Source organism: Limulus polyphemus, unplaced genomic scaffold, assembly GCF_000517525.1.
Source record: "Limulus polyphemus unplaced genomic scaffold, Limulus_polyphemus-2.1.2 Scaffold150, whole genome shotgun sequence".
Classification (NCBI taxonomy): Eukaryota; Metazoa; Arthropoda; class Merostomata; order Xiphosura; family Limulidae; genus Limulus; species Limulus polyphemus.
The window spans coordinates 286,339-299,613 of record NW_013665760.1 but is presented as its reverse complement, the minus strand read 5'-3'; the positions used below and the strand labels follow the sequence as shown (position 1 = coordinate 299,613).

General features: G+C 30.1%; 1 protein-coding gene across 5 annotated transcripts in view; it reads right to left on the bottom strand.

The window, feature by feature from the left end:
• Positions 1 to 13,275, bottom strand: part of LOC106475913 (lethal(2) giant larvae protein homolog 1-like) — an 86,924-nt gene that overhangs the window by 54,375 nt on the left and 19,274 nt on the right. For all 5 annotated transcript variants that reach the window (XM_013936591.2, XM_022381027.1, XM_022381033.1 and 2 more), the window contains exons 4-6: positions 9,948 to 10,029; positions 9,389 to 9,498; positions 3,857 to 4,000 (exon numbers count right to left, since the gene is read on the bottom strand). In XM_013936591.2, the coding sequence (XP_013792045.1) occupies positions 3,857 to 4,000; positions 9,389 to 9,498; positions 9,948 to 10,029 (336 nt within the window). The remainder of the gene's footprint in view (positions 1 to 3,856; positions 4,001 to 9,388; positions 9,499 to 9,947; positions 10,030 to 13,275) is intronic.

Sequence of the window (13,275 nt, the reverse complement as noted above, 5' to 3'; positions counted from 1 at the left end):
AAGACTTTTTCTTACCTTTAGTACAATTGTCAACTCTTCAATACAAATGGTGCAAACTTTGTGCGGAGCCCATGAGTTGTCTTGGTCCCAAAGTTTTATTCCTAAATATGCATAATAGGCTTTTTTGACGAATTCTGTAATGTTTTGCCTTTGTTTCTTTACAACAAATTTAACAGAATATGTTTGGGTCATTTACACAACCTCTTGTTGCCATAGCAATGAATAAATAATTTTGAAAAGAAAAAATTATGTGAAATTGCATACACACAAACAAATACTATCCATAAATGACAAATCATGTGGCCTACCTGTCTATATACTAGCAGTGTGCTTCTCGTAGGTTCTAAAATGATCGTTAAGACTCTCATGTTGCAAATGGTCTAGAGAAACCTATAGCCAGTGGTTGTCAATATTTTAAGCATAACAAAATGTGACCTGATTTCAATGAAAATGATTCACTTTTGTAAAAGTACATGTGATGTTTGTGAAAAATCTGTACGTGCTGGAGAAAAATGGATATCATTTTCAGATTTGGCATACAGGAATTCCTGTAGAACATGTAAAAATTTCAAGACAATAAAACCATCGCAGGCCTGTGTTATTTATGTCAACACACATCAACAGGTGCCCATGGGCACTTCAATGTGAACATTGGCAGAGATGGTTTAGCCTGCAGCAAGATACAGTTTACATCTAGTTAAGAAAAACTTGTTCAATGAGGTAAAGCTTAGAATAATATTGAAAAATCAAATGTGATTAACTAAGTACAAAAGTAAAACCTAAATACAATTTAACTGTCTATCAAACTAATATGTTCAAGGCAAGAAAAACAGCCAAGCATTAAAGACACTGATCTCAACAATGGACTTAATGGCACTTCATATGTAGTTTGAAAAATAATTTATTGTCTATGTTTCCTTCTAGCCTGAAGAAAATAAATGAAAAATCTGCTCTTACTATTGGCTATAAGCATACCATTCAAATCTAGAAAACACTACAGCTTAGCAACAGACTACTTTGGAATCTGGACATGGCGTGTACCAAAATGGAAAAAGACAATCTCCTTCTTGGAATGTTAAACACTGTAAAATGAAACTAAAGTTTAGACTTTGACCTTGTACTTGTAGAAGCTCATCTAGACTATCGTAGAGGTATTGAGACAAAAATGAATAGAAACATAAGCAACCAAGTCTGAGATATTTCAACTGCATAGTAGTGTAACACGAGCTTCACACTCCCAGAGTGATTGACAACTATTAATGACTATGTATAGTCAATCGACATGGTTCAAAGGGCAATAAAACAATAAAATTTAACTATAAATAGACATATACTATTACAAGTTTAAATCTACTTAGGATAAACGAATATAGCTTCATGTTACAACCTGAAGTTATTCTAGAAAGAAAAAAAAGGGTAATTTAGATTTATTTCTATTTTTTCTGTGGTTATGAGGTCGATCAAATTGACCAACCATGTATAGAGAAAATAACAGATAAAATATAAAGCTTTACTGAAAAAAAAAATTTAAATATATTTAGGAGGTTTTAGAGATTACATAAAGGAAATATGAGATTTTTGAGATGAAGAAAAGTATTTTTAATCTTAATATGAAAATTACTTTGCATGTTAAGAACTATTCAAAACAAATACTTGATATATTCATGGACAATTTTTTTTTAATGAAGTATTTTTAATAAACTATGATTTTTTTGTATGTGAAAGACTTATAATGTTTAGTGAAAGACAACCAAATTTTGTGAAGATATATATACACACTATATTAAAAGTTAGAAGTATCAAATTTATAGACATTAAATGAGTACAAAGAGGTCACATGGTCAGTCAAATTGGCCGAGTCTGTGTTGAGAAAGTTAAAAGTATGCCACAATTTGTACAGGTACATTTAGTAAATTTGGATTTGCAGTTAATATTTCTTCTCCAATATGGTGTCAAACCAATGAACCAACCCCATATACATTTGGTTAATCAACAGTATTATGTTAAAAGACTATAATGGTTAACCCTCTCGCTACAGGTCTTCCAATAGTCAGGGGTCAAAGAGCATGTCATCACGTTTGTAGATTTATATTAAAAATTTTATTGAACTTGGTTTGGTTTGTTTTGAATTTTGTGCAAATCTACACAAGGGCTACCTGTACTAGCCATCCCTAATTTAGCAGTGAAAGACTAGAGGGAATGCAGCTAGTCATCACCACTCACCACCAACTCTTGGGCTACTCTTTAACCAATGAATAGTGACATTGACCGTCACATTAGAACACCCCCATGGCTGAAATGTTTGATGGAATGGGGATTCAAACCCGCTACTCTCAGATTGCTTACTGAACTACAATTTTATGAATGTATGGCAATAAGTTTGGTATCAAAGTGTGGATTATAACTCAAATTTTAGTATTATACATTAGTTAAATTCTTAATTTAAAAGTAAGTATTTAAAAAAATCCTATATATTGATTTTTGTATGCCATGTGGTATTTTGAATGCAGCTTTGGTTCAATTTACATGTTTGTTGTTCAAATACAAAGTCTATAATTTCTTACTAATTAATAACTCAAGTTACTGATACTGACAAGCTGGAATATAAAATTAGAGCCTCCTATCTTTTCTATTTGCTGAGATATCACTATATTTAGTAAATATAGTAATTTTTTATTTTTTTTACTAATTTAGTAAATTTACATGTTTGTTGTTCAAATACAAAGTCTATAATTTCTTACTAATTAATAACTCAAGTTACTGATACTGACAAGCTGGAATATAAAATTAGAGCCTCCTATCTTTTCTATTTGCTGAGATATCACTATATTTAGTAAATCAAACAAAAGCCCTTTATAAAAAACAACAACAAATATTTTGTGTATGATAGCCTTGTAATGTTTACTAATAAATAATCTGCAAAATTTCATGAAGATATGCATACTGTATTAAAAGTTATAATATGAAAGTCAGCACCCAGGCACAATTATTTTAAATAGCTGCAATGCTAACTTACTGTATGTAGCTAATAGTAACATGAATTCTGTGCATACACAATGTGCTTTTTAAATTATAAAAAATATGATTAGTTTTTCATGCAACATATTTCTAAGCCAAACATGAACGTTTTACTTCATTTATGTAAATAACCTATAAAATAAAATGATTTTCAATCCAATATAAAATAATAGTTATGGTGACATCAGTCAATTATGCAAATGAATACAATGGAAGGTCCAAACTTTTTTTTTCCATAGTGTTCTAAATACAAAGTCTACACATCATTGTGAAGCCTTAAGCTTTTCTGATGGACCAGTAATATTTATTGCTGTATGTTCTAAGCTTTTGTAAATTCAAGTGTTAACTAACCAAGATTGTTCACTAATGTCATTAAATTTAAAGCTTTTAGCAAGTATTCTGTCCAAAACAAGTTTGAATACAGTACCTATTTATTTTATTCCATATCAGATTTAAAATATTTTATAACAGATTATTGATAATAAAAGCATAGGCAATTTACTAATGATATAGTGAACCAGTCAATATTTTTAATTCATACTATTTAGTACTTAGTAAAATTAAGTAATGAAATATCATACAAACATGTTCCAAACTTCACTCTTTTTCTTCACTTATTTATATATATATATATATATATCAGTATTAATATCAATTAAGTGTGAAAAGAGACTTGTATCATCATCCAAAAAGACATTTTAGATGAGTATTTATCTTACATGGTTATCTAAACACATAAAGAGCATTTGATAATTTGAAGGATGAAGTGTAAAATATTCACAGTTGATTTTTTATTTACTGTTGTAAGAATCAATTACCATTTGATGACTTCACTCACTTTTGCATAATAACATCTTGATAGATGATATGATCTGTCATTTCAAATGCCTTGACATCAAGAAGATAAATATTTCCTCCCTCTGTACCAATTAACAGATGTTCTCCACTAGGCTGCAAGCAGCAGCTAGAAATCTTCTTCAACCTATAAAGACAAAGCAAGATTGTAATGTATACAAAGAACTCATCTTATATCCTTTCTAACACTTAAAGGAATAATTTTATTCCATGGAAGCATATTAAAATAACATGCAAGCTATTTGATGACATTCGTTGAAAAAAGAAAAAAAAATACAAGCTCATTGTTCCCAATAAAATGAACCCATAATCAATATTAAATGAAACAAAATCATGGTTATTAGTCAGATACACACAAGCTAATGCATTTTTTGCTGTTACAAAGACTTGGCCAGTGTTGAAACCATATTCTTGCAAATAAAGATCTTTGTCCCATATACATTAATTTTAATAGAGAAAGCTGAAGAAGTAGTAAGAACATATATTGCAAAAAATAAGGCTACAGACAGAATGAATCACAATCCTCTCTAAGTTAAAAGAAAACACAAATACATTAAATAGAGTAAGTACTGTAGATATAACGTACATATATCCAAAGATACTTTGGTAGGATACCACAACTGTAGTCTTTGAAAAAACAAACTGAGCAATGTACTGATGTCATTCAGCAGAGAAAGAAAATCTTCTAACTGGCTGTTAAATTGTTTCCTTTTCCAATTTTGGAAATAATTTCACCATGATGAGTTTGAGAAATTAATCTTTCCCTTTTGTTATGAAAAAACAACAAATAAAATGTGTGAATACATAAAAAAAGTTAAAAGAGATACTCAGTATTAAGTCACTAGCCCTAGTAGATTAGTGAATCATGTCAACAACTAGCCTGAATGCATTTCTTATTTATTTTGTGCTAGCAGGCTTGCATTAATGTCAAGCCCTGTGCCATCAAGCAGCTAGAGTAAAGCAATATCACCGTCAAACTAAACTGAGATAGAATCATCATTTCAGTAGATTAAGATGGAATCATGAACTTCACTCCAAACCAAGTTATGGATACCATTTGTGTAATATAATGCCTCAAAGAAACAAGTTTGGTCACCATATAAACACAAATTAGCTACAGTGAGGTAAGATAACCAACTGGCTATATAAAAGGAGAAGGATAACCACCTAGCTAAACTGAAGTTGGATAAGCACTTCACAAAACTGAAAATGGATCACCACCTGTTGAAAACAAACATGCGTGCACTCATGTTACCGTATCAAATAACATAAAGGTGACCTTTGATCTGTACAAAGTAACTTGCCTTAGCTGTGTTTAGTTGACTAGCATTTTGTAAAATACAGTCACATTTCAATTATTATGCATTATATATGTATATAGATTATTGCTATTTTGAAGTAAGTTCTTGAAGTTATTTTTCCTAAAACATAGAAGAGTAAATAAAGAAGTAAAGCAAACAATTATCTCTTCTAGTTACGACCATTGTACTCGGTTGCTGCTTAATGTAGGTTGCTAAGCCTTTAAAATATTTGCACATGGAGGACATGAAACAAAATATTTTTTTTCAATTTTATATGTACTTTTGAATAACTAAAAAATCATAAATTACTACATCAATACTCTAGAATTCTACTATAACTTATCAAATGTAGTAACTAAGCTGTATTTTGGTCTAAAAAAATATGAAATTTCGAGCAGACTAAAGACACAACCTACCTCATTGAAATCTTGATTTAAAAGAAAAAAATGATGCTAGGTACATTAGAAAGACTTAGAAAACCACTAGGGGGACATTCTGAGCTTCTAATTGGTTATTCATGTCATATATAGAAGTAAGTGTTTATAAGGGAGCGTTTCCAAAAATGGAAGGAGGTGAGCGGGGGGCCACTATGTTTGATTTATTATGTGGGAAATATCTTAACAAATAGAAAAGATAAGAGGCTCTTACTTTATATTCTAGCTTGTGAATATCTGTAATTTGAGTTTCTAATTTGTATGAAACTATAGACTTAGTATTTTGACTTCACAAACGTCTAATTTGAGCCAGTGTTGCATTCAACATACAACATGACACACATAAATCAATGTTTATCTGTTTTTTAATATTTACTTTTAAATTAATAAATTGAGTAATGTATAGTTCTAAAATTAGAATTATAATCTACAGTTTGATATCAAACTTATTGACATAAATTTATAAAATAGTAGTTCAATAAAATTTTGAACGTGAGTCAACATACAAGATGACATGGCCTTTCACCTGTGACCCGTATCGAATGGGTTAAGACACGTAGAAAATAGTCATTCTGCCGTATTCTATTCACAGCAAGCAAAATCCGAGTTCACAAATCTAAATTAGGATTACCACTTGACTACCAACCAGCTAACAACAAAAGAATTAATATTTTGCTAAATTGAAATACAACCAAAATAGGAAGAAACAAAACTTTTCAACAAAACCAAATTAGAATCATCACCCAGTTAAAGTGGATTGACTTTGTAAATTATATAAAGTAGAATTTTCACTTAAAAAAAAAAAAAGAAAGAAAGAGCATGAGCATGATATTGTTTAGTTAAAGTACAATCATTACCTAGTTTTATAACAGAGGTTTACCACAAACAGAAAAATATTAGAACTACGACATTGGTAAAATAGAGTAGAATCTCACTCTGTTCAATTAAAGAACGATCACCACCAAGTTAAGACTGAAATACAATTTCCTTGACAAAAGTACACTGGTATCCAAAGTTACAGAATGTGCTGTTTTTTTAACACTAACTATTTGAAAAACAATATACATTTCACTTTCTGCTGGATTGTAATAAAAAAATTAACTCTCTCCTTATTGTGTTTTTGTTCACTGTCAAATTAACCTGTGAAGGTTCTTGTAAGAAGTGTCAAGAAGGCCTCACTGGAATGAGGTCCAAGGTGAAGAGCAACAGAATAGATGGAAGATGGGCAAAGGCAGGCTGAGGTTGTAAGAAGGCTATATGTTTCCAGAAGCATGATATCCAGGCTCTGGAGACAATACAAGGAAACAACATTTGTAAGAAGATATGAATTAGGCATTCCTAGAGCAATAATATCTATAGACGATCATTATCTGGCTCTAAATGCTTGGTGCTACAGGACCATTACAGCTTGCCAAATCACATGAGAACTATCTGCACTACAGGATGATCTGTATTGAGACAGACCATATCCAAAAAACTTCACTAGAGGACACCTGTATACCAGATGTCCAAAGTGTATGTCCTGTTAACATACTCCCAGTGACAGGCCCATTTATCCTGTGTTGCCAACATTTGGAATAGGATTAAGAAAGTTGGTTTAATGTTCTCTTAATGGATAAGTCAACATTCTGCCTGGCAATAGATCCTTAATGAAGGTTGACCTGAAGGAAGCATGAAACTCAATATCATCCCTCAAGCACCATGGAACAGAACCATTACAGAAGTGGTGGTGTCCTAGTCTGGACAATCACTATGATCAATTGTAGCATGGGCCTCCACATCTTTGAAGACAGGTTCTTGACTGGTCTGCAATACAGAGATCCTCCAAAAGTATATTTGTTTTTTCAGAAGTGCTGTTGGCCCTGATTAATATTTATTGGACAATAATATGTGCCCACATATAGCATAGCTAGTAGATCAATAACTTAAGAGAGAAGATACTGCCTTTATGGACTGGGCAACGAGATCATACATTGAACCCCATAGAGTATGACTTAGTTGCTCTATAGAGATGGGTTTCTAATTATCAACCACCTCCAACAACTCTTCAGGAGCTCACATGTCCTCACACAAGAGTGAAATTTGTTTCCTTACAACTCATTGGATAACCTCATTTGTAGCATGAAGAAACACTGCGAAGTGTGTATTGCTGTAAGGGATGTTCAAATCCCTTATTGGGAACATTTTGCTAATTAAATTTGATGCTAATTGTTTTTTTTTTGTAATTCCTTATTTCATAGTTAAACCTAACCTAACCAAACACATAGCAAACACTTTTAATTTCTATATGCATCATACATCATATAACAGCTCACCTCAACCCAATTTATATGACATTCCTTTAACCCTTTCCAGCTTGGGCATTTTGAACATTTCCTGAAGAATGCTGACATCAAATTTTGAAAAATTGTTTGTGATGTATCCCCTCCTCTAAAATAATAACATTAATGAATGTTGAGATTTAAAATTTTTAATTTCGTTTCAATTTTATTAACATTTATTTTGAATGACTTGAGTAAAAAAAAAATTGAAACTGCTAGCCCTAATGTCAATTTATGACCTCTTGTTGGATATTATTCAGACAGTGGAAATCATTAAATGTCCTGTCTTCACAGATACAGATCTAAAGCCTTTAAACTCATTGAAGGCTTCTTTTTAGCTTAGATAGTTTAAAAACAGTGAATTTTAGAGGCTAGTTATATCAAGAACTGTAAAATTCAATTCTTTGCACCTTTTTTTCTTATAAATTTCTTGTTTCTGCAGCTACAAAAATTTTAAACACATCATTTGAAACTTGGAATTATTTTCTTTCTTTTTTGCAATTTATATACCATTACAGTTTCTTTCCTTTTGTAGATACACAGGAATATAAAATTTCAAAAGACACCTCAAGTCGTCCGAGTGAGTCTCAAGGCTCAGTGGGACTTCTTGTTGTCATTTAGGTATGGTACTCTTTGTAAGCCACAGAAAGATAATAAATTAACTTAAGTTTCTCTGCATGTCTATTTATTTTACTGAATTACTTGTCTTAGAAATCATTTTTCTGTAAACTCAAGATTTGTAGCTCAAGGCCATCGATCAATGATAGGATCATATTTAATTCTCTGTCAGAAGATAAAAGATGTGTCTATTTTTGTCATTTTAACATGTTACCTAAATTAGTAAAATAAAACCACAGCTATATTTTATGTATAACGTAGATGAGATAAATACTACCTATTTATATTAGTTTTAATATTTTACTTACCATACAACAACATTAGGCCTACATGGTATATGTATTAAAACTGGCTATAACTTCAACCATAACAGAATGATAAATAGCTAAGTTACATAGTGGTTTTGATTGTGTTACAAATCGTAAGTTAACAAAAAAAAATCAAACTTATATTGCAAAAGATGTCATAGATATTGTGTCTTATTGGAAATATCTGTGTTTCAGATCTGGTAACATTTCAATTATTAATGATTATTAGAGAAATTACGAAACTGGCATAATACCATACTCCAGCCTGGAAAGGGTTTAAGGGATCTTTGAAAAATCCATTGTGTTCCATTAATAATTTTTTGGACAGCAATGTAGTATCACTCAGAAACAAACAGAAATATTATTGAAATTATATGAAGCAGCATTACCATCCTACAAAAATGAAATAGCATTATCATCTAAGCATTAGAAATACCACCCAGTTAAGCTGAAGCAAGTAGAAAATGCTTCTAAAAAGTAATAACATTGATCCTTTTTATTACATTTCATTCAACAAAACAATATTTCCTTACCTTCCTTCTAATGAGCAAGACTTCACTTCTGTCAAATAGGACTCTCCATTATTAGTGTTGATTTCCCACAAGTGAAGAGAATTAGTATCACATAAACTAATAAGACGACCCTAAAATTTACCACAAATTTTTTATGTTAGTAAATATTTTAAGATTAGAAATAAAAAATAACACAGATGAAAATAAATGTAAAATATGTTTTAAACTTCACTTCTTAATTCCGATACAAGGTGTTATCACCATATAAACTAATAAGATAATCCTAAAAATCAGCTTAAATTTTTTTCATGATAGTGTAAATTATTACATATCTCACTAAAGAATTAAAATGTATATTGGTACAATCTTGAAAAAAAGTTATTTTTATAGATGGCCATTTAATCGAAACACTTTGGTTATAAACATGTATGTTACTAAAATATACTTCCTTACTCTTACATGATGTACATTTCTACCACAGCAAGTGAATAATCATATGCAATTTATTTAAAGATTTACACATTTAAAATATAATGATACAATAATATTTCTCTATTAAAATAAAGTATACTTTTCTTGCCTGATTAGGGATGAAGAACAGCTTGGTAACAGAGCATTCTTCTTCATGCTGTCCATAGAATTCAACTCCTGGAGAACCATATCTGATTAGTTAATGTAAGGTTTATTCATCCATATGTACACCATATGCACCATGCATGACAACTTATTACTGTCTTCTATGCAATGCAGAATGATATCAAATTGTAACATGAAACTACATTCGTTTATGGTAAGTAGCTTTAAGCTCATAACAGTATACATCTGTTGATAATTAAATTTTATTGTTTTATTGCTTTTTTGATTGCCCTTAGAACTGTGTCTAACTACTATCCATGCCATAAGTTGTAAATCACTCAGGGCACATGGGGCACATGCAGCTCACTTTATGCTATCCAATTACATTAACTACGTGCTGCTCTCATGCATGCCTCATGAAACATTTTTATTATATTATTATTATTACTATTTATTTTACCTAATCTTAACTAACCTAAAAAGATCCCTATTTCAACATCTTAGTTACTTTTATAATAATAATAATAATAATTAAAGAATAAACATGAAAAACAAGAAATAAGTTACTTATCCAATCATCTTTTTTTCTTGATGTCGATGATAATTAAACCTACATATTATATACTAATGGCAGTAGTGCATTAAATAATTTTTATTTAATAAAATAATGCACCAAAGAACATGGACTAATAACATGCAAAAAGTAGACAACTTCCTCTAACTCTCAACACTTTTCTGGCTTTCTAACTATACAAAAGCCATTACAAATTTATCCAAGCTATTCATTAACTTTCCCATGAGAATGAAGCTTGTACTCTTGAGTGAAAATGATGCTTATCTGTTCAGAACACAACATTATACAATACATCATTTGATATATGAAAATCTTTACCTTCTGTTGGTTGTAGGTAATATATAATTAAACATAAAAGAGAACTATTAACAAAGCCTGAAATAGAGGTTGTAACAGGAAGGGTGTGATTTTCTATTTATAGTTCTGTAACCAAACAAAATTGTGGTTCGTCTGAGCAATGACAATATTATTAGGAGCAATTTAAGTTTAATTTCATGTATTTTGAAGGAGTGGTGGATAAAATAAAGAGAAGATGCCTAGTAAAAATGTGTTACTGTGTAAAATTAAGGGAAGTTCAGGTTTTTTTTATATTTCCTTATACAATTAAGAACTTAAAACTTATATACTATTAAAATATGGATTATTAGCTAAGTGTTTATGCAATATTAATCGATATAACAAAAAAAAAATAGTTTAATAAAATTTTGAATGTAAGACACTAAAACTTTGTTATGTGTAGTAGCAAAGGATACCCAGAGTAAAAGAGTAAACCCCTTACCCACCGGGGTGATCTTGTCTTATCATGAGGGCAAAATCACATTTGTGAATAGAAAAAATTATAGAAAACTTATCTTTTATTGGATTTCAGATTTTATTTTTGTAAATAGTACCATATCATTCAGTTATTTGTGCTAAACTGTATTATTTGATGAAGTTTAAAGAGAAATTTAATAAAAAAATCCCAAAATACGTTTGAGACTATAAATAAGCACCCTCTAAGAAAAACGTTTTTTCAACATTTTTTCTTTGTACTTTAGTGCTGGTCCTGACATCTATGATTGGTATTTAAACCTTTTTCTAGTCTGTTTTCTTTATAAAACAGCATCTGGGCGTGTTAAACCTCAGTTGTAGAACTTTTAGCCAATTCTAGTTGAAAGTGTCAATTTCAGTACCATGTTATTACAATTGCTGTATTTCACATTTGACAAATCATAGGATGATAAGGAAAGCACATGACAAAACATTGTTCTCTGGATTTTACAATATGAACGTGAAGGGTACATATTATAGTGAATGCTATTTTATGTAGAGGTTGTATTTAATATTGGTCAATAGTACGTTTTTGTAAGCCTTAGAAAATTTGCTTCTGGAAAAACTGCATGAGATGTGTGTGACTTTTATTACTTTTCTATAGTAGAAGAATATTTTATATTCTTTTGCATTTAAATTAGTAGTTTTAAGTTCAATAATTTAATTTATATTTATATTTCGTTCATAATAAAAATATGATTCAGTATTTAAAATGATAAGCTTGTGTGATTTGTATGTACTACTACTAGTACCACGTAAGAATTTTATTTTTCCTTCTTACTATCTTTACTTTGTAGTAAGACCCACACTTCTGTTGTTGTTGCTTTATAATTAAAACAGTCTAACTAATATATAAAAAGTTTATTCTGATATTTTGCAAATGGTTTAAAACTCAGTGTACAAGTGACAATAAAACCCATATGTTGGTTGTGAAACAAACTAAACACATTTGTCTCAATAATACAGGGGAAGCTGTGACATTCTAACAGTTGGGGTGTCAATACATTGAAAAGCTTAAGTTTCTAATTCCAACACAAATCTTGCCTATAATGAGAGGAATGTGACCAGGACTAATCTTTTAAGTGCTGTAAAGTAATTTTCCTTGTAATTTATGGTGTCTGTATCGTTTGGTAATCTCTCGTAACAGGAAGTATCATGTAACTAGGGTCAGGCGGTGTTATTCAAACCACTTGTACTGTAAACTATTACATACATTCACTAGTAATGGCAATTAGTTTTCTCTGTATAGTGAAACAACATACAAGGACATATGTTGAAATAAACTTGTTTGAAAGTTCAAAGAAATGATATTCAAGTACCGAAAAGCTTTCTTACTATCATATCTACAGTATTGTTCAAATGTGCCTGCACTGAACTGAACGAGAGTGACCACCAACAGGCATGATAGCTTACGGCAAAAGTACGAAGTTCACGCTGCTCACCTCACATTTTTTTGGCAAAATAAACAAAAGTACAGCTGCAATGAAACATAAACTTATAATAAAAATACATTTATGAAACAAAATTAAAATGTTTTTTTTATGTACATACATAAACATGAAATTCTAGTAAAAAAAAAAAAATACTCATTTATTGTTTAGGTTTACTTATAAATATTATTTTTGGGTCTTGTATATTACTTAACACCATAAGGAGAGTACGTGATTATTGAAAAAATCTAAAATAGACAAAATTTGTATTTTTTGGATGATAAAAAGCTTTTAGAGATTTTAAAATAATGTATTAAAACATCAAAAGTAATAAGTTTAAATCAGGAACAAATATAAATATTGTAATCATTTCTTAAAAATACCATTTCCTAATGTAATTTTCCAAGATATTAAAGATCATAATGCAAAAAAACTTAACTTATCAAAAGTAGCATGCTTTACGTTTCTTAAACTACATGCATTTATGAAAGTTCCTATGAAGTTTCAAACAATTTCAT